The sequence below is a fragment of the Vulpes lagopus genome, chromosome X (assembly GCF_018345385.1).
Source record: "Vulpes lagopus strain Blue_001 chromosome X, ASM1834538v1, whole genome shotgun sequence".
NCBI classification, from domain to species: Eukaryota; Metazoa; Chordata; class Mammalia; order Carnivora; family Canidae; genus Vulpes; species Vulpes lagopus.
The window spans coordinates 106,437,598-106,464,333 of record NC_054848.1 but is presented as its reverse complement, the minus strand read 5'-3'; the positions used below and the strand labels follow the sequence as shown (position 1 = coordinate 106,464,333).

At 40.6% G+C, this 26,736-nt stretch overlaps 1 protein-coding gene across 7 annotated transcripts in view; it reads right to left on the bottom strand.

Moving 5' to 3' along the window:
- The window catches only part of SLC9A6 (solute carrier family 9 member A6), a 56,137-nt gene that overhangs the window by 5,044 nt on the left and 24,357 nt on the right, over positions 1-26,736 (bottom strand). For 2 of the 7 annotated variants that reach the window (XM_041740803.1, XM_041740802.1), the window contains 6 exons: positions 24,208-24,321; positions 19,662-19,773; positions 18,595-18,748; positions 13,202-13,232; positions 10,832-10,911; positions 4,532-4,637 (listed from right to left, as the gene is read on the bottom strand). In XM_041740803.1, the coding sequence (XP_041596737.1) occupies positions 4,532-4,637; positions 10,832-10,911; positions 13,202-13,232; positions 18,595-18,748; positions 19,662-19,773; positions 24,208-24,321 (597 nt within the window). Of the gene's footprint in view, positions 1-4,531; positions 4,670-10,191; positions 10,700-10,831; positions 10,912-13,201; positions 13,233-14,418; positions 14,509-18,594; positions 18,749-19,661; positions 19,774-24,207; positions 24,322-26,736 lie in introns of those variants that run through there. The other 5 variants (XM_041740807.1, XR_005985643.1, XM_041740806.1 and 2 more) reach the window with 5 other exon arrangements.

Genomic DNA, 26,736 nt, shown 5'->3' with positions numbered 1-26,736 from the left:
CCTGCCCACACTTTGACCTCAGACTTCGAGCCTCCAGAACTATGAGACAACACATCTCTGTTGAGCCATTCAGTCTGTGGCACTTCATTATGGCAGTCCTAGGAAATGAATACAACAATGTTGTATTTTGCTATATTCCATAGGACACAGTTATTGTGGAACTCCTGGCTTCTGGTGACAGTGAGTGGGTCTCTGGAATCCAAGAGCCAAGCCTCGCTGACTGAAGTGACAAAGCTGGCTGCACTCTACACAGAGACTCGTCTGACAGGGCACAGAGGAAAAGGAAACTGCTGGAGAGGGGAGCCTGGGCAATGTGGCAGGGAGACAAGACAACATAGGTGCTCCCCTCACCCCGGTATGATCTGTCAGAAAGGTACATGGACTCAATGTACCACAAAGCTATAGGGCACCCTGCCCTGTGGGTGCCACCTCCATTAAGACTCCTTTTCCTGTCCATCCTCTGTGGGCTCTGCCCTAACATACCACAGAGGACGTTGTAGAGAACTACATGCTGCATGACTACACTGCTTTGCCACTGCCTTGCTGCTCTATTCAAGTGGTTGCATCAGACTGGTCCAGGTGGTGGGCTTTGTTCATGTGGGTACTATATTTGATGCCACAGATTATTTCTGAAGGGTTGGGTTGGAAGAAAAGTTTTTTTTTTTTAAAAAAGAACTTGAAAAATAAGAAGTTCATGTTTTAAAATAAAGGCTGGTTAGCCAGGAGTTGGTTCTTTGAAAAAAATTCATAAGATAGATAAATCATTAGCCAGCCTTAAAAAAGAAGAGAGAAAAGACTCAAATTAATAAAATCATGAATGAGAAAGGAGAGATCACCACCAATACCAAGGAAACACAAAAGGTTTTAAAAACTTACTATGAGCAGCTATACGCCAATAAATTAGGCAATATAGAAGAAACGGACGCATTTCTGGAAAACCACAAACTACCAAACTGGAATAGGAAGAAACAGAAAACCTGAACAGGCCAATAACCAGGGAGGAAATTGAAGCAGTCATCAAAAACCTCCCAAGACACAGAAGTCCAGGGCCAGATGGCTTCCCAGGGGAATTCTATCAAACGTTTAAAGAAGAAATCATACCTATTATACTAAAGCTTTTGGAAAGATAGAAAGAGATGGAGTACTTCCAAACTCGTTCTATGAGTCCAGCATCACCTTAATTCCAAAACCAGACAAAGACCCCACCAAAAAGGAGAATTATAGACCAATCTCCCTGATGAACACAGATGGAAAAATTCTCAACAAGATACTAGCCAATAGGATCCAACAGTACATTAAGAAGATTATTCAGGGGATCTCTGGGTGGCTCAGCATTTTAGCGCCTGCCTTTGATCCAGGACACGATCCTGGAGTCTCGGGATAGAGTCCCACGTCGGGCTCCCGCATGGAGCCTGCTTCTCCTTCCTCCTGGTCTCTGCCTCTCTCTCTCTCTCTTATAAATCAATCAATCAATCAATCTTTAAAAAAAAGATTCAAAAAAAGAAGATTATTCACCATGACCAAGTGGGATTTATCCCTGGGATGCAAGGCTGGTTCAACACTCGTAAAGCAATCAATGTGATTGATCATATCAACAAGAGAAAATACAAGAAGTATATGATCCTCTAATAGATGCAGAGAAAGCATTTGACAAAATACAGCATCCATTCCTGATCAAAACTCTTCAGAATGTAGGGATAGAGGGAACATTCCTCAACGTCTTAAAAGCCATCTACGAAAGCCCACAGCCAATATCATTCTCAATAGGGAAACACTGGGATCCTTTCCCCTAAGATCAGGAACATGATAGGGATGCCCACTTTCATAACGCTATTCAACATAGAATTAGAAATCCTAGCCTCAGCAATCAGGCAACAAAAAGAAATAAAAGGTATTCAAATTGGCATTGAAGAAGTCAAACTCTCCCTCTTCACAGATGACATGATACTGTACTTAGAAAACCCAAAAGACTCCACCCCATGATTGCTAGAACTCATACAGCAATTCGGCAGTGTGGCAGGACACAATATCAATGCCCAGAAATCGGTGGCATTTCTATACACTAACAATGAGACTGAAGGAAGAGAAATTAAGGAGTCAATCCCATTTACAATTGCACCCAAAAGCATAAGATACCTAGGAATAAACCTAACCAAAGAGGTAAAAACCTATACCTTAAAAACTACAGAATACTTCTGAAAGAAATTGAGGAAGACACAAAGAGATGGAAAAATATTGCATGCTCATGGATTGGCAGAATTAATACTGTGAAAATGTCAATGTTACCCAGGGCAATTTACACGTTTGATGCAATCCCTATCAAAATACCATGGACTTTCTTCAGAGAGTTGGAACAAAATCATCTTAAGATTTGTGTAGAATCAGAAAAGACCCCGAATAGCCAGGGGAATATTAAAAAAGAAAACCATAGCTAGGGGCATAACAATGCCAGATTCCAGGTTGTACTACAAAGCTGTGGTCATCAAGACAGTGTGGTACTGGCACAAAAACAGACACATAGATCAATGGAACAGAATAGAGAATCCAGAAGTGGGCCTTTAACTCTATGGTCAACTAATATTCGACAAAGCAGGACAGACTATCCACTGGACAAAAGACAGTCTCTTCAATAAATGGTGCTGGGAAAATTGGACCACCACGTGCAGAAGAATGAAACTAGACCATTCTCTTACACCAGACACAAAGATAAACTGAAAATGGATGAAAGATCTATATGTGAGACAAGAGTCCATCAAAATCCTAGAGGAGAACACAGGCAACACCCTTTTTGAACTTGGCCATAGCAACTTCTTGCAAGATACATTCATGAAGGCAAGAGAAACAAAAGCAAAAATGAATTATTGGGACTTCATCAAGATAACAAGCTTCTGCACAGCAAAAGAAACAGTCAACAAAACTAAAAGACAACCTACAAAATGGGAGAAGATATTTGCAAATGACCTATCAGATAAAGGGCTAGTATCCAAAATCTATAAAGAATATATTTAACTTTACAGCAAAGAGACAATCCAATCATGAAATGGGCAAAAGACAGCTCAGAATTTCACAGAGGAAGACATAGACATGGCCACAAGCACATGAGAAAATGCTCCGCATCACTTGCCATCAGGGAAATACAAATCAAAACCACAGTGAGATACCACCTCACACCAGTGAGAATGGTGAAAATTCACAAGACAGGAAACAACAAATGTTGGAGAGGATGTGGAAAAAGGGGAACCCTCTTGCACTGTTGGTGGGAATGTGAACTGGTACAGCCACTCTGAAAACTGTGTGGAGGTTCCTCAAAGAGGTAAAAATAGATCTGCCCTATGACCCAGCAATTGCACTGCTGGGGATTTACCCCAAAGATACAGATGCAGTGAAATGCTGGGACACTTGCACCCCAATGTTTATAGCAGCAATGTCCACAATAGCCAAACTGTGGACGGAGCCTGGGTGTCCATGGAAAGATGAATGGATAAAGAAGATGTGGTCTATGTATACAATGGAATATTACTCAGCCATTAGAAACAACAAATACCCACTATTTGCTTCGACCTGGATGGAACTGGAGGATATTGTGCTGAGTGAAATAAATCAATCAGAAAAGGACAAACATTATATGGTCTCATTCATTTGGGGAATATAAAAATTAGTGAAAGGGAATAAAGGGAAAGGACAGAAAATGAGTGAAAATATCAGTGAGGGTGACAAAACATGAGAGACACCTAACTCTGGTAAACAAACAAGGGGTAGTGGAAGGGGAGGTGGGCGGGGTGTTGGGGTGACTGGGTGATGGGCACTGAGGGGGGCACTTGACGGGATGAGCACTGGGTGTTATGCTAAATGTTGGCAAATGAACTCCAATAAAAATTTTTAAAAATTTAAAAATAAATAAAGTTGTACATTTGAAATAAAAAAAGAAGCTGGTTAGCATTTGTCATTTCTTTCTGTGTTGCAATGCTTGCCGAATCACCAATCACATGTTTATAGCTAAGGAAAAAAAATACTGTCTAGGTTCTAACTAGATATGCTCATGCTGCCTAGCAATGTGGAACACTGGTAGATAAACTTTCCCGGATGTCCAAAAGTTGGCAGGTTTGAAGTAAAGGACCATCTGTTGCACTTTAGGGGTATCAAAAATTGTTTTATTAATCCTTTCAACATGAGTGTGGCCACTCTAATTAGTAGATGAAAACATAATACATTCAGCACCAAGCTTTGGCCACATACTGCAAATAAATGAAAACCCTGTGAAAATAGAATTATTTACTGAAATCACTGACAGTTAGATGAGGTCATACCCTAGATCTGTTTTCAAATGATGTTTCAGAGACTGTGAATTGCATCTATAGATTTCTCTATGTATCTGTATGTACTTTCTGGCTGGGCAAAATAGGCTTATATTCCCTCTTACGGGTTTTATCACCTTAAAGGCAAGCAAAGCAAAAACAAACCAGTGATGCAGTCATAGAGCAGATAAATTTAACTTCATGAAGAACTTAGGTTCTGGATAAAACCAACTTACTTCATAAGCTTGGGGACTGGTCAGGCATCTGGCGATGGGCCCGCAGCAGGCAGGGAGTGTTGTAGTGAGAGGAGGTCCACTGTGCGTCAACAGAGGCTTCAGATAGCTGTGCTGGTTAAGGAATAGCCACATACCTGTCTTCGCAAACGCAAAAGAACAAGTCACATGATCACTACCACCACCCTCAAGGTGTACCCGCCACTTCAAAGGACAGCAAAGGGCTTTCACATATGTTGCCTCATTTCATCACCACATTATGCCAGTGAGACAGGAAAGGGAGATTTTGTTATGATCTCTGTTTCATAGAAATGGAAACCAAGGTTCAGGGAAAGGAATGATCTGCTTAAAAGTCACACAATGAAGCAAGTGAAGGACCCACACACAAACCCAGATTGGTTGGATTCCAAGTCCTCTGCCATGTCCACTACATCATATTGCCTTTCTGATTTTACTAAAACCAAAGGGAAGACAGAATCACTCTCAATTTAGCACTGAAGGAGAGAATGGTAGAAAGTAAAGAGTGCTAAGAGTTAGAAAAAAGATGAAATTTTCCAGTTGCAGAATTTAGTAGCAAAAATATTTTTAATCATTTATTGTGAATTCAGCTGGCCTCTTGAAGGTGTTGAAACTTTGTATCAAGGGAAATTCAATTCCAAAAAAGTTGAAAAAAATATGTATCATGAATTTCTCTATCATAGACCCTCATTTCAGTATTCATTTATTCACCAAAAAATAAAAAGTCATGATAATATATATGATACCAGGAAGAAAACAAGAGGGAATCAAGAAAAAGTAGAGACAATGGGAGAAAAACACATTTAAATATTCTTCACTTTCTAAAGTCACAACCTAAGGCTGTCCTCAGTTAAAAATGAGGAATAGTCTTGGGACACCTAGGTGACTCAGTTGGTTAAGTGTCTGACTCTTGGTTTTGGCTCAGGTCGTGATTTCAGGGTTGTGCGACTGAGTCCTATGCTGGGCTCCACACTTGGTGCAGAGTCTGCCTGAGATTCTTCTCTGCCTCTCCCTCTGCTCTTCTCCCAACCTGTGCGTGCACAAGCTCTCTCTCTCTCAAATAGTCTTTTAAACATGAGTACTAGGGGATCCCTGGGTAGCTCAGCGGTTTAACATCTGTCTTTGGCTCAGGGCGTGATCCTGGAGTCCTAGGATTGAGTCCCACATCAGGCTCCCTGCATGGAGCCTTCTTCTCCCTCCACATGTGTCTCTGCCCCGCCACCCCCTCCCCCCCGTGTGTGTGTGTGTGTCTCTCATGAATAAATAAAATCTTTAAAAATATATAAAAAATAATAAATAAAAAGGAGAACTAGTCCTTTATCTATTAAAGAAATAAAAATCCTTCTCAGACAAAATACTCCAGGCCCAAGTGACTTCACTGGTACAGTCTTCCCAGCACTTAAGGAAGAAAAAATATCAATTCTCCAGAAAATCAAAAAAGAGAAAAATTCTTTCCCACTCACTTCATTAAACCAGCATTATCTTGTTATAGATGCTTGACAAGGACATTACAACAATGACAAAAACCCCACAAACTAGTATCACTCATGAAAACAGACACAAAAATCAGACACAAAAATGTCAGTAAACTAAATCCAGTGACACACACAAGGGATGTTTATCACAACCAAGTGGGTTTTTGTTCCAGCCATGCAAGACTGGTTTAGTATTCAATGAAAATAAGCAAAATGACAGATTAAAGGAGAACAAATTAAATACATGATCATCTCAACTGATGCAGAAAGAGCATCTAATAATATTCAATGCCTGTTCATGATAAAACTCTCGGCAGACTAGAAATAGAAGGGGATATCCTTTTTTTAATAAAGATTTTATTTATGAGAGAGAGAGAGAAAGAGAAAGAGAGAGAGAGAAGGCAGAGACACAGGCAGAGGGAGAAGCAGGTGCCATGCAGGGAGCCCGACGTGGGACTTGATCCCGGGTCTCCAGGATCAGGCCCTGGGCTGAAGGCGGTGCTAAACCGCTGAGCCACCCAGGCTGCCCAGAAGGGGTATCCTTAACCTGACAAAGGCTATCTCAAAACACAATAGCTAACATCATACTTAATGGTGATTTATTAAAAATTTTCCTTCTGAGGTCAAGAATAGGACAAAAATTTCCATTATCATCACTTATATTCAACACTGTACTGGAGAGGTCTGGCCAGTGTAATAAGACATAAAAAAATGTAAAGTATTACAAAAGAAAAAAGAACACATTCTTTTTCATTTGATTTTATGAACAGTAAATAAGAAAGAATCTACAAACTATTTTATAATAATAAGTGAACTTAACAAGATTGTTGGATACAAGGTCAATATATAAAAAACCCATTGTAGATCTATATATTAAGAGCAAACAAGTAGAAGATAAAATAAATACCTTTTGCAATAGCATCAAATACTTAGGGATAGTAAATATTATAAAGATGTGCAAGACTTGTCACTGAAAACTATAAAACATTAATCAGAGACATTAAAGAAGATCTAAAGAAATGGAAGGATCTACTGTGTTCACAGACTAGAAGACCTAACATTTTTAAGATGTCAGTTCTCTCCAAATTCATTTGTTGATTTAATACAAACCTGAGAGAATTGCCAGCAGGTCTTTTTGGTGAGTGGATGAGTGAGTGAGTGAGTGTATGGAAAGTGGCAAGCTGTTTTTATAATTCAGATGAAAATGCAATGAACCTAAAATAAACAAGGCAACACTAAGGAATAACATACCTGTAGAATTTCCCATATTGGATAGCAAGATTTATTACAAAGTACAATCATTAACAGAATGTGGTATTGATGTGGAAAAAAAAGTCAAAGAGAAAAGAAAGTCCAGAAACAGACTTCTACTCATATGGCCAAGTGATTTACAACAAAGGTTCCACTGCAATTTAGTGGATTAAGGATACCCTTTTCAATAAGTGGTGCTGGGTCAATTGCTTACTCATATGGGAAAAAAGTAGGTCTTGACCCATACCTCACACCATACACAAAAACTAATTTGTGGTGGGTCAAACAAAGACTTAAATATGACAGCTAAGACAATCACATTTTTAGAAGAAAGCACAGGACCTTGGGATATAAAAGATTTATCAAGACACAAAAGCACCAAAAGAAAAGTAAACTTCATTAAAATGAAGAATTTCTGTTCCTCACAAGACAGGATCAAGAAAAAGAAAAGGTGAGCTACAGACTAGGAGAAGATATTCTTTTTAAAATTAATTAATTAATTAATTAATTAAAAATTTAAATTGCAGTTCAATTTGCCAACATATTTGTTGTTGTTTCTAATGGCTGAGTAATATTCCATTGTATACATAGACCACATAGAAGATATTCATAGTACATATAACCAACAGAGAACCCAATTCTGGAACAAAAAAGAACTACAAATCAGTAAGAAAAAGATAAGACAATTCAATTAAATAATGGGCAAAATAACTAAAACACACTTCAAAAAAAAGAAGTCCAAATAGCCAATAAACATATGAAGGGATGCATGATCTCATTGGCCATGACAGAAATGCAAATTACACCACATGCGGTATCACTACCCACCCATGGAAATGGCTAAAATTTAAAAGGCTGATTAAACATCAAGTTTTGGTGGAGATGTGGAACAAGTGGGACTCCCTTGAGTTGCTAGTGGGCATGTAAATTGGTTATGACCCTTGTGGAAAACTGGTTGACAATATCTATTAAAGCTGAACAAGTATATTGTATTTTAGATTTAAATTTAATTACTTAGATTTTTCTCCTAGGCACGTACCCAAGAGGAATGAGTGCTGATGGTCAGCCAGAGATGCATACAAGGATGTTTAACTTTGTTCGTAATAGCCAAAAGCTGGAAACAACCCAAATGTTCATCCACAGAATGGTTGGAAAAAAACCCCAAAGAAATCTGTAGTATAATCACACTATGGAATGCCATACAGGAATGAAGAAGAAGGAATTACTGCTACAAGCAACAATATGGATAAATTACATGTTGCTAAGTGAAAAAAGCAAGAGATAAAATAATACATAATATATGATTCCATTTATATGAAGATCAAAGCCAGGTAAAACCAATCCATGTTGCTAGAAATCAGAATAACTGGTTGCCCTTTATGGGGAAGGGAGTGGTAGGGAAGGCACTACTGACTGTAAGGGAACACAGGGCAGCTTCTGGGATGCTGGGAATGTTCTATGTATCTTCACATGAGTAGCAACCACATAGGTATATACACATAGGTGGCAAGCTTAAGATCTGGGTATATTATTTAAGTTATATCTCAATTATAACAATCTGGCTACACAAAGGACTTGAAATCTAGAATGATGAATGATTAATTCTACTAGGGCACTAGGTATTAAAATTACTGGGTCTTGGGGTACCTGGGTGGCTCAATCAGTTAAGCATCCCATCTTGCTTTCAGCTCAGGTCATGATCTCAAGGTCAAGAGACTGAGCCTCACGTCGGGTGTGGAGTCTGCTTAGAATTCTCTCTCCTCCTCTCCATCTGCCCCTCCCTGCCCCAGCTCTCAATCTCTCTCTCTTCTCTCTCTCTCTCTCTCTCTCATTAAAAACAAAAAAAATTACTGAGTCTTAGTCTAGTAGTACTTAACAGTGTAGTACTGAGTCAAATCTTAGTGTTTACTTCTATAAGAATATACAGAAAAAATAAGCTATTATTCTACTCTTTCTCTGCATTAGGATTATTTATTTGTTTTGTAAATACATTATGTAGAAAATGTACAAAACATTTTATGCAACAAACATTAGACAATTTTTGTTAAATCAGAGGGAAGAAAAAGCTCCAAGAGATACGGGAGTGGCTTATAACCCAAAATGCTGATAATGGAGCCAAAATTAATGACATAATCATTAAACAATTTTAAAGAGGCAGGATCTCTCTCCCTATTGGGAGTCTTAATACCACACACATGCTTGCATTCTTATTTCCATATAGTAATTTAATCTTGAGTACTTGCAAAAAGTGACTATAAAGATCTCGCAAAGGGAATATAGTAAATAGTAGCTTCTAATGGTAAGTGCCATGTGCACTTTTCTTAAATATATAATGCTTCCATCAGAAAGTCAATAACAAGGGAAACATTTTTTACATGGTTGTCCCAAATTCTCTTTGGTGGAACATGAATCACTTTTTGATTCATTTACTAATAAGCCTCAGCCTGAAAGAACTACATGTTAGCTTTTTCCAGTTCAATTTTCAACTAAGAAGTTGATTTCAGGGTCCCTGAGTGGCTCAGTTAAGCATCTGCCTTTGGCTCAGGTCATGATCCCAAGATCCTGGGATCGAGTTCTGCATTGGGCTCCCTGCTTAGTGGGGAGTCTGCTTCTCCTTTTACCCTTCCCCTCTGCTCATGCTCTCTTTCTCTCTCTCATGTTTGCTCTCTCTCTCTCAAATAAGTTAAAAATCTTTTTTTTAAGATTTATTTATTTGTTCATGAGAGAGACAGACTGAGAGAGAGAGAGGCAGAGACACAGGCAGAGGGAGAAGTAGGCTCCTTGCAGGGAGCCCAATGTGGGACTCGATCTCTGATCCCGGGATCAGGACCTGAGCCGAAGGCAGGGACCCAACCGCTGAGCCACCCAGGTGTCCCTAGTAAAAATCTTTAAAAGAAAATTCATTTTAATAAATAGTAAGGGATAAAATGTTTTTCAAAAGGCACACTTTAAACAGGTCATAGAACATAACACGACCCAAAGTAGCATTATGAAGAAGACAGTTACAACAGGAGAAGAAAGAGATTTGGTGAACAATGAAACACTGGCACCCTGAGTAGAGAGGCAAATCTTCCAGCCTCCTGAAAGCTTAGGGAAAACAGGCCCATCACTGGCTACTGTTATCTCTAATATGACTCTATTTTCATCTCATCCTTGAGCTCTTCCCTAAGGCAGCCTTTCCTCTTTTACCCTAGCAAGTGCACTGACAAGGACCAGCAAGTATCTTTTGCAAGATTCACTAAATCAGGTAAAAGACAATGACTGCTCAATAAATAGGACAAAAGATGGAAGAAAAGTCTACCATAAGGGCTCCTGAGGCTCTTCACACAGCCACGTTTTGCATGAACTGGTCCCTGGTGGCTTCATGGGTTTTTCAGGGGAACTGGTTTGTGTGGATTGCCTTTAATAACCTTCTCCAGCCATCACACTGAAGGGGAAAGGGAAGACCCAAGGTAGGTTTTGTATTCCACTTCAGGAAGGGAAGAGTCAGAAGAGCTGTTCCATTAAGTTGAAACTGGCCATGTTCACACTACCATGTTTTCCCCTCAGTTAAGGATACTTATGGTCAAAGTTGTACCATATCCGGAAAAGCCAGGCACTCTCTGCTTTGGTGGTTCTTCTCTCATTTTCAGGAATACCCTGCAAATAGATAATAAAGAAATCAATACATATACCAAGACAAAAAAAAAACATTTATTTAGAATCATTTATTTGTAGACTTGGAAATAGGGCCTACTTCATACAAGATACCCTCTATCATGGGTAACATTAGAAACTTAATAGCTTGTATATTGCAGCTTTGGAATACAAAATTGAAATGTTTTTCCAAACACCTCTATTACTCAGGCTGCCTGCTGATTTATGAGTCTATTGTCATTAAAAAAAATCAATGTGGAATAATTCATCCTTAAATCTGAAAGACTTATACCCACAATGTGAACTGCATCTTAAGTAGAAAATATCACATTGACATCCTATCCCTATCTTTGGGAGTTGTTATGGGTTCCAAAAGTAACTGGCGTTTGCAAAGATGCTACTAGGTTCTTAAAACACTAGCAAAATGAAAGCTAGCAAAAAAAAAAAAAATTCCATGGTAAGCCTGACTGGCTAGAACTGAAAACTAACATAGCAAGCAGGCCTCTTCTAAAATAGTTTCCAAAACCAAACTGGGTCCTTATTTGTAATGTGGCACAGTCAGCAATTGGAGTTAGGTAATCTGGTTCATCTCAGCTCTGACATGAACTAGTTGGACAAGTCCCTTCCCCCCTCTGAGCCTGGATTTCTTTGTGTATGTGGTGCAAGGTGTAAAGAATCTCAAAGGTCCTTTCTAGCGTGGATGTTCCACGGTTCTATGCTTTCTGAGAACACGGAGTTTATATACTGGATTTTGGTTCTTTCCTATCTTCCTAATCTTCAAAATCAATTAATCAATCTTCCTCTCAACATGTATCAAAACATATACAATATAAGAATGTTTGAGAATGCTGTATGGGCTTAGGAGAGCTGAAAAACACCTGTACTTCCTTCCTTTCACACTGGTAAACAAAGGTTTGTGTATCTGTGTTTTGAAGAGCAACTAATCTATAAATCTCACGATTCCCTCACCGCAAAACACTTATACACCTAAACCCTATATACTTCATTACTTACTATCACATTCCTCTCTGCTTCCCAGGGGACACTTGAAATATTGCCTACACAATATAACAAAGCAAGACACCCATAGGGTTTGGAGAGCAAGGGAAAAATGGTATTTTTTTTTCTGTATCTTACAGCTAGTACTCACCTACCTGGGTTTCTCCATTCCCCTTTCTCCTCTGTGGTGACAGAGGTGACATAGCAGGCGGAGACTTATGTGGATCATGACCAAGCATTTGTCTGGTGAATTGTATGATACTTTATTCTTGTTCGGACACGAGGGTGGAAGCACTGAAGAACTACTACCTCTCAGAAACTAGCCCAGCATCTCGGCATCATGGGGATTTATCCAACCTGGTTTGCACAAGTATTTCTAGCCCGTGAAACTATACTTGTCCAGTTCGGACCACAAAAGAGGCAAGTACTTACTGTATTACATACACACTCATCACTCAACAGCTAACAAAATTAGCATTTAGGAAATGAATCTGAGAAATGTTTTTCTTTTTTGAACTACACCCTGAAGACAAATAGACCACAGCTTGTTTCAGACAAGAAAAAGAATATGTTTTGGAAGAGAGGCTTTCCATCTTTTAAAACATAATTTCTGTGATTTCCTATCTAATGTCTAGGATAGTGTCATGTATTCAGTGGTGCTCAGAAGCCATTAAAAAGCAGATGGAAAACAGCAGAAAAGGTGGCCAGTCTAGAGAAGTGACCTACCGGGCTCAGGTTCAGAGGAACAAATGAGAAAAGGACACCTCGAATTAAGCAAGGATTCATGGGCAAGGTAGAGGCAGGGGGAAAGTACAAAAAAGTACATTCTCCTGAACAGCCAGGGAAGACTGGTTAAAGATTTCAAAGCTTCTAGGAGGTTCTCAAGGGCAGCTGCTGGTCATCCAATTTGAAAGTTACACAGGAAGAGCAGCTGGAGTGGGACTGACATCAGAGACAAGCCTTCATGCGCAAACCAGAGTGGAAAAAGGCTCCATGTGCCAGAGCAGTCGCTTGAAAACCCAGGAGCGCTTAAGGGACTGTTCCCCTCCACAGCCAAAGCTCAGGCTGGCCCACAGATAGGAGAGCCGTCACCCCTGATAACCACATGTTGTCTAAAATTTGGTTTTGTCTCTATGGAGCAGTGAGAAAAGCCAGTAATGATGTCAGTTAAAAGCTAGTACAAACAGGACAGGATCTAAAATAATAGTGGCATGAAGTCTACAGGAGGCCATTTTCTTTCTGAACGGCTGCACGTTTGGTGGAAATGCTAGAGACAACACAAATGCATATTTACCAAATGTTCTTGGTCGGAATCAACACCAACCCTAAAGGAGAAACACAAAAGGCAAATGAGATCTTGAGGCCAAAATGAGGTCTATTCACATATGTGCCACATTGGGCCCCTACTTTCCCTGACACACAAGCTCTGGAATGGTTAACATTTTCTTGCTTCTCTCTGGTTGCTGATGTCCATTTTTGGCTCCTGTTACTTTCCTTAGCAACAGCCTGGATCCCGAGGCAGGCATGGTCTACTAACAATTCTCCTCCTGCAATCCCACTTACCAGTTTCAGAAAAATAACATTCTCTTCCCTGAATGGCAGGGCACTGGAAGCAGAGGCGGGGAAAGCAACACTGCCCTAGTTGCTGAATAGGAACCAATGGGTAGTTCCAAAAGCAAGGCTGGCATAGTGCAGTTCCAGGAGAGAGCTGCGTGTTTTCGGACCTCTCGGCTCTCATGGCAACATTCTGTTATGATGACTGAAGAGAGGGCCCAGTTACAGTCCCCCCTACCGCCGCCCCACCCCGTAGGCTAATGGACAGATATTAGCCTGGGTTCTTCATAATTCTCTTTTATCTGCTTAAAATTCCTGCTTCCCGTATCCCAGGGAACAGCTTCATTATGAAGTTTTGACTCCACTCTCTCAACACCGGCACCCACTACTCTGTCTGTTCTTTCTCTAGACCATTTCTCACATCTCTCATTTCCATTCCAACAGCTCAAGCTCAAGGCCTCGTTGTGACTCATGAGGTCTGTCGCAATTGGTAGTAAGGTTGTCCAGCTGCCAGGCTGTCCTCTGCAGTTAGCTGTCTAAAGCATAGAACACACTGGGTCGTTCCCCCGACAAAAGACTCTCAGAGTGGCTTACAACCCAGAGGGTCAGGTCTAAAGCCCTTTGGGTGGCACTGAAGACTCTCTACAGACTAGCGAGCCCTGCCACCCCAAGCTACCTTTCCACTCTCATTCCTCTCATTCTCTTCTACATACCTTATATTAGACATATATTTATACCACCTACTCCTCTTCCCAAACTCGTCCTCTCCCAAGCCTCCATGCCTTTGCCCTCTATCTGAAATCCACTGTCCCCTATGTTTTCCTTATTCCTTTGGTGAGTTCCAAATAAACCATTCTATGACCCCTGCAGGTGGAACCATTCTTTCTTCTGGGCTTCAACAGCACTTTCTATATTCCTCTATTACAATACTTAACACAGTAGAGTGTAATTATTTACCTGTCAGTCTCCCCAAATAGACTGTGAGCTCCTTGGGGGTAAAGGCCATGTCTCAATTCATCTCTGTAGCCCCAGAGTCTAGCACAGTACCTGATACACAATAGGTGCTCAAATGTTTATCGATTAAGGTCACTACTACAGATAACACACAAAAAAATAGCAGTGTAAGAAGCTGTAGCAGTAGCATCCCAGAATGCGAATACACCATAGGGAGGAAACTGATGCAAGACCTCATCTGGAAGGCAAGTGAGTCATGGTCAAGTACTTGAAAACAGATGGCCACGACCAGATTCATAATTAAAAGAAAGGCTCGTCTCGTCTTTGTTAAATGGCCAGAAGCTGTTTAATACCTTCTCAGCCACATTAAACTCTAGGCATATTTGTGCATCTAAAGTGACATCTAGTGGTCTTGAAGATAGCACATTTGTAATACTAAGATGGAACGTTACTGGAAGCTAGTTCAGTGTAATAAACATTTATAGAGCATTTATTATCTGCCAGGCACTGTGCTAGGCACAGGGCATAGACACGAATGAGACACAGCGCCTGCCCTCAAGGAGCTCACAGACTAGTGGGGGGTACAGACATAACTAGAGCACTATCCCCAAGGGCTTTGCAATCGGAGAGGGCTGGGCTCCACGTCTGGCCTCAGCTCCTTTCTAGCTAGGTGAACTTAGGTTACGTAGCCTGAAGAACCCTGATTTTATCACCTGGAAAACGGGGACAATATCCACCACATAAAGTTGATACAAGGATTAAGTGAGAAAATGTATCTAAAGATTTTAGAAGTGTCTGATGCCTCAGCTCACACTCCCTGAACAGTAGCCCTTCTGGCACTGCTATGATTACAAGGCTGGCTGAGATAAGCGCTCTTACAGGCATGCCCACGTAAAGCAAAGGGAGGAGGGGGTCTGACAGAACAGGGCAAAGGGAGGAAGGGGCGTCTGAGCTGTGCTGTTTCCTGGGAGTGAAGGGAAGTCCCGGCAGAGGAAACAGTATGAGCAAAGGCTCAGAGACCAAGAAGTGCCAAGTCTATGTGGGAAATGACAGGGAGCCAAGTGTGACTGTCACAAACCATGTGAGAAGATGCAGGGAGAGCTGGCTAGCTGGCTATAGCTCACTGAGGATCCTTTGTCCGCACAACAGCTGGAGCGATCCTTTCACACTGTCAAATAGATCATGTCACTTCTTTGCTTTAAAGTCCTACAAGATTTCCGATTGGATTTTAAAATTCAAACTCCTTACTATGTCCTTCAAGGCCAGATATCAGGGTTCACCAAACTACGGCCCATAGGCCATGTCCAGTGTGCCTCCTGTTTTGTTGGAATACAGCCACGCCAACTGATTTACGTGTTGTCTATGGCTGCTTTCATGCGAGAGTTGAGTAGCTGAGACAGATACCATATGGCCTGCAAAGCCTAGAATATTTACTATCTAGCCCTTTACAGGACACACTTGCCAACCCCTGCCCCTGTAGGATCTTGCCTATCTCATCTCCTACCTACCCTGCAATCACCATATTCCAGCTATGTGGGCTTTTTTCTGTTCACTAAACAGGCAAAGTATGCTCTTGCCTCAGAGCCTTTGCACTTCTTTCCTGTACTGCTTGGGCCACTCTTCTTCCTGCTCACTGTTTAACTCGCCATATCTTGTCATTCAGGTAGACTGGGCTCAAATGGAACCTCAAAGAGACCTTACCGGACCTCTGTGTATAAAATTCACTCTATCCCTGGTCACTATCACAGTATCGTGTTTGTTATCACAGCACTTAATATCACCTAAATTGTTTTCATCCATTTGTTTACTAGCTTACTGTCTTCTTCCAGTAAAATGTAGACTTCATGAGACCAGAGACCTTTCCTATTTTATTGCTACCACTGTATCCCTCCAAAGCAGGGTCTTTTAGCTTTTGCATTACTGATATTTTGGCCCAGACAATTCTTTGTTGCGGGGGTGCTATTCTGTGCCCTATAGGATGTCTAGAGGCATCCTTGGCCTCTGCCAACTAGATGCTGGGAGCAGCCTCCACTCTTTGATTGTGACAATCAAAAATGTCTCCAGACATTGCCAAATTGCACTCCTCCACTGAGAACCACTAAGAGCCTAAAACAGTGCCTGGCACATGGCTGGTGATCATTTGGCATTAATCAAATAAATAAAAGGCACGTTGGAAGTGCTGTGCTAAGAGCTTTACAGACATTAGCTCACTGAATCCTCACAACAACCTTGGAGGAGGCAGGTACTATCACACAGGTTACAAATGAGGAACTTGAGGCATAAAAAGAGTCAAGAACTTGCCCAAGAACACAGAATTGGAGAATGAAGGAGCAAGAACTCAAAGTCAAACTTCAGTCTGTATGAATCTTAAACTTTAAGGACTTCTCAGCATCTTCAGAATTGTCCTAGACAAATCTGGAGTGGGGAGGAGGAGGGAAAAGAAACTTAAAATCCAGCCTCTGCTCACAGAGGCCAAAAAAAACCCCCAAACAACCACAAGAACTAACCTAAGGCAATGCGTATAATTAAGTGTCAAGCTATGCTCCAGGACAGGCAAGATGGGGCCAAAGGGCTTGCAAGTGTGCTGAGGTAGATTCAATTCTAGGTGGGGTTTTTAGTTGGGAGGGATAGGCATGGGTATTTTGTGTGGAGGGCTGCCAAGAAAGAGAATGGAGTCCATGGAAACACTGAGACTCTACTGAAGACCATTATTTTTCATCCAATATCTTATATTTAATTTGTTCTCAGTAGAATAAGGAAGAATCTTCATTTACAAGCTCTTAAGGAAAGGAGTTTAATCCTTCCAAAAGTTAACACCCTCCTTTCTTGAGGCAGCATAGTCTATGAGAAATGAGGTGAGACTGGAGGCTCCTCTGTCTGCTACTTAATTCTCTGTATGACCTTGAACAACTTAGAAACTTTTAAAGCCACTATTTCCTCATTTGTAAAATGGAGCTATTGTGATTAGATAAATATGTGACATGCACTTAGCACAATGCCCAGCATATAGTAGGTGCTCAACAAATGCCAGGCCCTCCCTGAAGTAATGATCAGAATTATAAGAACATTCTTTTTGATTATACACAATAATAGCACAGAAATGTTAAGAAAGGAGTTTGAACAGTAAAAATAAATAAAGACAATAACATACAAAGTGTGGTTTAGGGCCAGCAGGTCTTTAGAATGTTTAAAAGAAAGTTATAATACAATGAAAAAATGGAGAACAGATTCTATAAAATGTGAAATACTGTTTTCTGTAATGAACTCTACACATTCTATAGGCTCAGTAGAAGGTCTATGAAGTTTCAGCCAAACACAGAACTAAAATCTACAAAAGCTTTAGCAACACAAGCTGCTGTATCCATGGAAACAATACAGAACTCTTGAGAGACCAGAGCTTTCCAATTGAATACATTAACTAGTATGCATTTAACACTAAGTCCTCCAAATCTTGGGTTTGGATAATCAGGTCAGAAACAATGCTGATCATAAAGTTGAAAAAGAAGGATAATGTTTAGTATTGATTAGGGTTGGGATAAACTGGACTCTTTCATATGCTGTAGATGAGAAGAAACATTTTTGGTCTGATCAGGTGATATGAATCAAAAGCCTTAATATATGCATTATCTTTTGACCAAGCAATGCCACTCCTAGGAATGGATCTTAAGGAAATAATCAAACAAGTACACAATAGTGTGTGCTTTTATGAATGCTCACACTGTTAATGGTAACATTAATAGCAAAATTCTCAAATGGTAATGGTAACAGAAAAATCCTAGAAACAATGCAAAAATACAAAGATAGGGATTTGGTTAAATAAATTATGATGTATGCAGCCATGAATTTCTAATGCAAATATATTTCCTAACATACATGTCCATGCTATATTACATTTAAAAATCGCTTTACAAGAATACCTGCAGTGCTGTCCCTTTTTGTTAAAAATACATATAACACATAGCAAGAGATCTGGAAAGGCAACCCTCAAAGTGTAAACAATGGTTTTTAACTTTCTTTTGCACATTTCCCATTTTCTCTGTACTACAGGTTACATAATTTTTAAAAAGAAAAAATAAAACATTATACATTCGCCAAAGCTTAAACTTTTCTCATAATTGAAAGAAAAAAACCCTAAATTAAGAGTTTAATATTGAAATGAGGTCTCCAGACATGACCTACCTTATATGCAAGCACGACAGCATGGCAGTGGTGCCACCACCAAATACCCACACAGTAAAAAACACAATCAGAAGTGTGGTGCTGAACATCATTTGCCGTGCGTAAGTGGCAGTATCTCGAATGGCCAAAGCAAATGCCATTGCGCCACGGAGGCCTGCAAGGGCATGAAAGAGGCATTTTTTCAATAACTCATTACCAATGCAAGCTTCGGAAATTCAGAAAAATAAGGAACAGTCTTAAGAACTTAGAAGCACGTGAACAAATATGTAGTATATATTAACATACAAAAGTATGTATAGGTACAGAGAATTAGAGGATCCTGACATGTGCTGGCCTTTAGAAATATTTTAAAATTTATTTTTATATTTACATCCAGTAAAATCCACTCTTTTTTCACATTCAGTCCTATGAGTTTTAACAATGCACAGGTGCATGTCCATTAGCACAGCCAAAGCACAGAGCAGTGTCACCACCCCTACCTTCCCCCTCACCAAATCCTTGGTGCTATATCTTTTTAGCCCAACCTCTCTGTCACCCTGCCAAACCCCAGGTAGCCATTGAGCTGTTCACCACCACTGTGCTTTTATCTTTTTGAGGATATAATCCTTGGAAACTGGCTTCATTCACTCAGGGTGATGCCTCTGAGGTGCATCCATGTTGTTGTACGTATCACTAGTTTGACGTTTTAGTGCTAAGGAACACCCCATGGCCTCATGGATGTCCTACGATTTGCCTATTCATTCACCCACTGGGCTGTTTCCAGGTTTTGGCAATTATGACTATAACTGCCATAAAAACTCACATATAAATTTTTGTGTAAAAATGCAGGAATCTTTATCTTCTCCACTACATGTGACATATTTCTGAATCAGGAATTTGAAACCAGAAAAAAATTATCACATAACGGAACAGGACACTATAAAAAGAATTTTCCATTGGAGGTTGCAACTTCAAGGTTTAAGGGAGTCTTATATTATTAGCACATCATTTCTGTTTAAAATCAAGCTAGCATATGTGTTGTGAGTGGTTTCTTGGAGTGGGCCAAGAGAGGGAAAATTACAACTTACCAGCAAACATCATCATGTGCTGAAAATTTGATCCAATCTTACTTCTTCTACCCAAATTAAGTAAGAGGGACAAGGGGTAAATATTAGCAGCTCTTCCCAAGAAAATAGCAATCTGAAATTAAAATGTTAAGGCCGATTTCTTTTTACTATTAATATTATCTAGGCTACACATTCAAGATGGTGAGAGACTATCTTCAGCTCAGTCTCTGGGGTACCTGGGTAGCTCAGTTAAGCATCTCTTGATTTTTGGCTCATCTCAAGGTCATGAGATTGAGCCCTGTGCTTGTCCTTCCCCCCACCACCACGCATGCGCACTCTCTCTCAAATAAATAAATAAAATCTTAAAAAAAAAAAGAAATTCAGTCTCTAACAGTCTTTTGCCTCTGCTAACAGTGCTATCTGATGCAACTTTCTGGGATGACAACAATGTTCTGTATCTGCACTAACATGGTGAGTGCCTGAAATGTGGCTAGAGTAGCAAGGAAATAAACTTTCAATTTTATTTCATTTAAATTAACTTAAATTTAAATAATTACACACAGTTAATTACTACCAAATTGGACAGTGCAGCTCTAACATATGCGAAATGCATTAGATGAATAGAAACACATTTAAAAGCTGATCTTCTTTGGTATAATGGTAAGATTATTAATATCATAGGTTAAGCCATCTTAATTTAAGTCTGTGTTGGTGGGAGGGAAAGTTATACAGACTAAACTTGCCCTTGCTTCCTCAGAACAAAGAAAAGGGCAGCTCTAATCTCTCCTACAACTGAAATTCCTACTAGCCTAGATGTGTTCCTCCAAGTCTATACTTCCACGCTGCTTCAAATGGAAGTCTTAATGGAAATTCAGACTGGCTTTAACTAGAAACCAGTCCTCATGTCTTTTTGCCCAGCTTGCTGTGTGTAGAGATTCCTGCTTTGCAATTATAATGTTTATTTTGTCATAATACAGCCTCCGTCCCATTTTCTAAAAGGGATATAAAGGAACATTTAAGATGAAAAAAAAAAAAAACAAGGTTGGGGAAACTGGAGGAGGAGAAAAAACAAACTAGTTGGAGTAAACAGTGTTGACCTAAGTAACACTGGAGGTGTACAGAGGCTGTAAGATTACCAGCACAAGGAACTGCACATAAGCATCATGTGCTTGTTAGTCAAGTTGTTTGCTATGGGAGTACTGGTTAACAATTCTGATACTCCTATATGTGCTGGAATGGAACAATTAAGGGAATAGGATGGTGGACGGTGGAAGCCAGGTTTCTCACTACCGGAATGGGAGTTCACAGATTATCAAGAGGATGATTCTGAGAATCTGCATTAAGTATGAGCTTGATCTAAAGATAATGTGTCAATACTGGTTCATTAATTGTGGCAAGTGTATCATGCTAATGTGAGATATTAATAACAGGCAAACCTGGGTGTGGGCTATATGAGAACTTCCTGTATTATCTTCACAATTTTCCTATAAATCTAAAACTACTTTAGATTGCAAAGGTTTTAATAACAATAAACAACAATTAAATAAATAACAATTAAATAACAATTCAATAGCAATTCCCTAAAAAAATAAGAAAATAATAACAAAACACATGGGCCAATGTAGCAGTGACTGCTAGTTATATCCTCATTGTCTAGACTTCTCTTCCTCTCTAGTCATAGACCCTCCTCACTTTTACCTCCAAATTTCATCTGCATACATAGTCACCTAAAGAATAGAATGCCCAGCTTCTCTTGTAAGTCCGTGTAACCCAATGGATGTTAAGCGGAAGTGATGTGTGCCTATTTGGGGTCATGTCCTTAAAAGGAAACGGCAGACACAGGGGTGAGCCATGCTGGTCCCTAAGAATAATGGCAACTCCCTAAAGATGGGTACAAAAAGGCTGCTTGGGTCCCTGATGACCCTGTGGAGCACAGCTGCCACAACAGTTCAGACTCTGACATGAGAAAGAAAGAAACTTCTGTCTTGTTTAAACCTTGGTTAGGGCAGCCCAGGTGGCTCAGCGGTTTAGCTCCACCTTTAGCCCAGGGTGTGATCCTGGAGTCCCAGGATCGAGTCCCACATGGGGCTCCCTGCATGGGGCCTGCTTCTCCCCCTGCTTGTGTCTCTGCCTCTCTCTCTCTCTCTCTCTCTCTCTCTCTCTCTCATGAATAAATAAATAAAAATCTTTTTTAAAAAGTGAAAAAATAAAAAAAAAATAAACAAACCTTGGTTAATTTGGGTCACTGGCACATAAAGTCAAACCTATATCCTAACTAATACAGCCAGCAAGAGGACAACTCTCCCCTGGTAAAAGTCAATTTTCATGGTAGGCTTTTGCACTGAGGAACCTGAGTCCTTACAGACTCAGAAACCTATAGAGAATATTTAGGCTCATTTCAGGATAAGATAGTAGATCGAGCCAGTTGACTGCTCAAATGTTTCTCAAAGACTAGCAGGATATGAAGTGACTGATCTCATGGGAGTCTTACAGCTAGGTTTCTTCTCTTAATAGGGTTTTCCTCTTTTTTTTTTTTTTTTTTTTTGCTTGAAGTTCATTCCCAGAAGATTAAATACAGAATGGCATTTCAGTAATACCTTGCTTTCTAATAGAGATCCTGCTTCAAGCTTTAATTTTAAAAATATTTCTGGTAATCTCTTTGGCTTCATTCTGAAGTAGTTTTAAAAAACAGTTCTTTTGGAAACCACTAATTTAAACATCTCCCTCTCTAAACACATTCTCTGCTTTCATGTTTCAGGTTTATCTATTCCCCTTGGATGGCTCCTCACCTCTACCTCCCTGGGACCTCCCATCCAAAGAGCCCTCAAGTCTTCCCTCAAACAACCAGTCCTCATTTCTTCACTTCCTTTCTCAGCCACATCTTAGTAACACTCTTCCCTGTACCCTATACTCATTTGCCCCTCTCTGGGTTTTCACTGTACTCACTTGACTAAACCCCAAACCTCAAAGGACCCATCTCTCTCTTTCCTCCATGCTTCCAGCCAAGTACTCCTGAACAAAGTTGTACAACAGGGCAGACTTGATTCTACCATTAGTACCTATTCCTCAAACTCAAATGAGTCCTTAATGCTGCTCGGCAATCCTACTGCATTTCTTCAGTCAACTCACTCACTTGCTCGTCCACTCTCTATGTCTATTTCCAAGCCTTCTCCTCAAAACTCCTATCATCCATGGAAGCCAGCCTTCAAGATGGTTCCCAATCCCTGCTTCCTAGTATTCAAACCTTCGTGTAGTCCCTGTTCACACCGTACCAGGGTCCACCAGTGTGACCAATAGAATGTGGCGGAAGGGATGATGGTCACTTTCAAGATTAGGTTATAAACAGCACTTCAGCTTCCATCTTGGTGCTCTCTCAGCTTGCTCCCTCTGGGGGAAGCTATGTTGTGAGCTGCCCCATGGAGAGGTCCCCTGAAGCATAACTTAGGCCTCTGATTAATGACCATGTGAGTGAACTTGGGGAAGATCCTGCAAACCTCAGTCAAGTCCTGAAAGAGTATAGCCCCAGTCCAGAGCATGACGCATCCTCACGAGAGATCGCTGTGCCAGAACCCAACTAAACTGTTCTTGGGGGCACCCCCGGTAGTGCAGCAGTTTAGCGCCACCTGCAGCCCGGGGTCTGATCCTGGAGACCCAGGATCGAGTACCGCGTCGGGCTCCCTGCATGGAGCCCACTTCTCCCTCTGCCTGTGTCTCTGCCTCTCAGTCTCTCTCTCTCTCTGAATAAATAAATTAAAAAAAATACTTATAAAAAAATAAATAAACTGTTCTAGGATTCCTGACCCTCAGAAACTGTGTGAGGTAATACATGTTTGTTGTTTTAAGCTGCTACACTTTAGGGGACTTTGTTATACAATAAATAACTGATAGGCCACCTACTCCTCCCTCCCTCTCAGCAGATGCTCTCACCACCTACTTTACAGATAAAAATAGAAGCCATCAAACAGGAACTCCATCTTACAGGTGTTTACCTGCATCTTTACATTCCCTGTCCTCTCCTGGAACAATGGTGGGGCTGTTCCTCCTCCTTCTGGAGGCCAAACCCTGCCCACATGTTGGATTTCATTTTCTCCTGCCTTCTCCTGAGGCTGGCACTACTGAGTGCTCTCTTTCATGTACCCAGCTTTCCCATTTTGGCTGGTTTTTAAAGCCAGAGCCAGAGCCAGAGGAAAGCAGCCTCATTTAGCCTTTCACCATCTTGCAACTACTACCCTGTGGTACAGACTGGCAAACTCTTTCCCAGGATCTACTCTCTCTCTCTCTCTCTTCCATTTAGTGACAGAGGATAAACAGTTTTATTCTCAGGGACTGGTGGAATGAGCGAAGGCTTTTTTTTCTGTCATTTCAACCTGTGTTATTTGTGTAATAAACGAAAATGAAAAGAGAACAGAATAAAAAATAGAACAGGAACAAGAGTTGGAATCCTTCTTTGTTTCACTGAGGAAAATTTTATATATTTAAATGTATTCTTATCACCCATCATCCAGAAAACATGTGCAAATCTCAACTGAAAAGAAGTTTTCAAAACAGAACACATAATAAAGGATACAAATGCGCCTACTACAAATGTTGGGTTAAAGACATGGTTCTGGAAGGTGAACAGTGTCAGTCCCATGTAGGAGAAGATGAAATTCTCTGCCAAGAAATTGAGAAGCTCAAACAACTGAAACGAAATTTTAAAAGGTTAGTCCAGTAAATACATTAAGTTACGTAATCTGAAAACACAAACATCATGGAGATAAAGATGAAGACACCTCACATACATAAAACTCATGTATATCCCTAAAATATGTGCTTTGGGAGGAAGCAAATGCAGAGATGACATTTTCTAGTCTCTCAGAAAAAGCCAGAAATGTTCCCGCATATCCCCCATTAGCTTCCTTTGTCAATCCCCATGTTCAGTCACTGTCCTCCGCTTCCTCCTCCAAACCCTGTCAAGTTTTCTTTGGGGATGTTTCTTGCCCGTCACTGCCTTAGTCTATAGCTTTCATTACACCCCACCCATAATAATGCAAAGGACCCTGAACTGTATTCCTGTTGCCCCTGTTCTGCACCCTCACCCAGTGAGTCTCTCTTGACATGGCAGTTTGAAGACGCCACCCTCCTTTAGACTGGAAGATCCAGTTCAAATTCTTTTCTCTTGGCATCAAATGTTTCATGACAACTTTCATATCACCACCTTGTTGCTGATTTCACTTTTTACATGGGTCTCAGCCCTTGTTCAGGGAGTATGGGTTTACGCATGATAGCCCTGTTCTCTGTCCCCCTGCTGCTGTCTGCCCACCCCTGCCCCTTCACGCCACAGCTTGTCAAGTGTTCCTGACAGAGCAGGGATCTGAGCCTGGTGACTTGCCAAATGAATTCCAGGCCCTCTGTAATCCAGCATCCCTCTGTCCATCCGAGTTATCTACCACTGCTCTTGAACACAAGCCCTCTGCCCCACTAAAACAGGGTGGTGGTTAAGTAACAACATGGGCCCAGGAGTCAAAATGCCTTGGCTTGAATCTTGCTTTTCCCACTTGCTGGCTGTGTGGCTTTGGGCAAGATAACCTTTCTAAACTGGGCTTGCCTCATTCTTGAAAAATGGGAATTAAAAATGGAAATAAGCATGTACTTAATTTAAATGACTTAATATACTATTATCATTAGTTACTTATTTGTTTAATGATAATGGCTTAACTTTATCCATTTTTTTACTATGTGCCTGATACTATGCTAAGGACTTTACAAGCATTATTTCATTTTAATCTCACAACTCTACGAGGTAGGTACTATTGTTACCCTCATTTTAAGGATGACAAAACTGAAGCACAGAGAAGTTATGGAACTTGCCCCTGGTCACACAGCCAGCAAGTAGTGGAACCAGGATTTGGAACAACACAGACTCTCTGCTTTAATCCATAAAATCAAGAGCTGGCAAATTTTTCCTATGAAGGACCAGAGAGAGAGAGTAAATATTTTGAGGCTGTGCGGGCCACATAGGGCCCATCACAATCATTCAATTCTACCAATGTAGCACAAAAGCAGCCACAGACTACATGTTAAAAAAATAGCAGTGGCAGTGTGCCAGTAAAACTACTAATGGACACTGAAATTTGTATGTCATATAATTTTCATGTGTCACAAAATCTTTTGTTTCCAACCATTTAGAAATGTAAAAATCATCCTCAGCTCACAGACTTTACAGGGAGGTTTGGCCATCATTTGCCCACCCCTGTGCCAGACTTTTCGGCCTTCCTTTCGCTAACATTAGCTACCTTTTTGTTCCTGTCCTTGCCAGTATTGTTTCCCTTTTGATTTTTTTCTTATGCTTTTTCTGTTTTTCTGAATCCTTCCTGTCTTTCTAGGTTAACCATTTCTTCTATGATAGTTTCCTAGCCTCCTCAAGCCTCAGACCATTTCCCTTGTGACCTCTTGTATGACATATCATGTGAAACACACAATATAGAAGTTCTATTAATCTGGGTTTTTAAAAAGATTTTATTTATTTATTCATGAGTGACAGAGAGAGAGAGGCAGAGACACAGGCAGAGGGAGAAGCAGGCTCCATGCAGGGAGCCTGATGCGGGACTCAATCCTGGGATTCCAGGATCATGCCCCGGGCCAAAGGCAGGCACTAAACTGCTGAGCCATCCAGGGATCCCCTGGGTTTGTTTTTTTTAATGTTATACAGCTTTGTATTACCAACAAGACTGGAAACTCCTACCTTGTTTTCCTCGAATTCTCCACTCCATTGTCTAGAAAAATACTGAACACCCCAGCTGATTTTCCTCTCTATGCTTACTGCAGTGAATTAATTCATAAAAGGGATGGATTTGTAGCCCAGTGTATATGCTTGGGGGAAGAAAAATCTAATCTCTTTTGAGAAGTTAGGAAAAAAACACAGGCCATATACTAAATTTGTAGCTCCAGAATAAAGAAAAAAAGAATAAGGACATTTGCTCCTGCTTTATCAGGAGCCCTTTCCAGGGTACCTGGGTGGCTCAGTGGTTAAGCATGTGCCTTTGGCTCAGGTCGTGATCCCCGGGGTATTGGGATTGAGTCCTGCGTCAGGCTCCCCATGCGGAGCCTGCTTCTG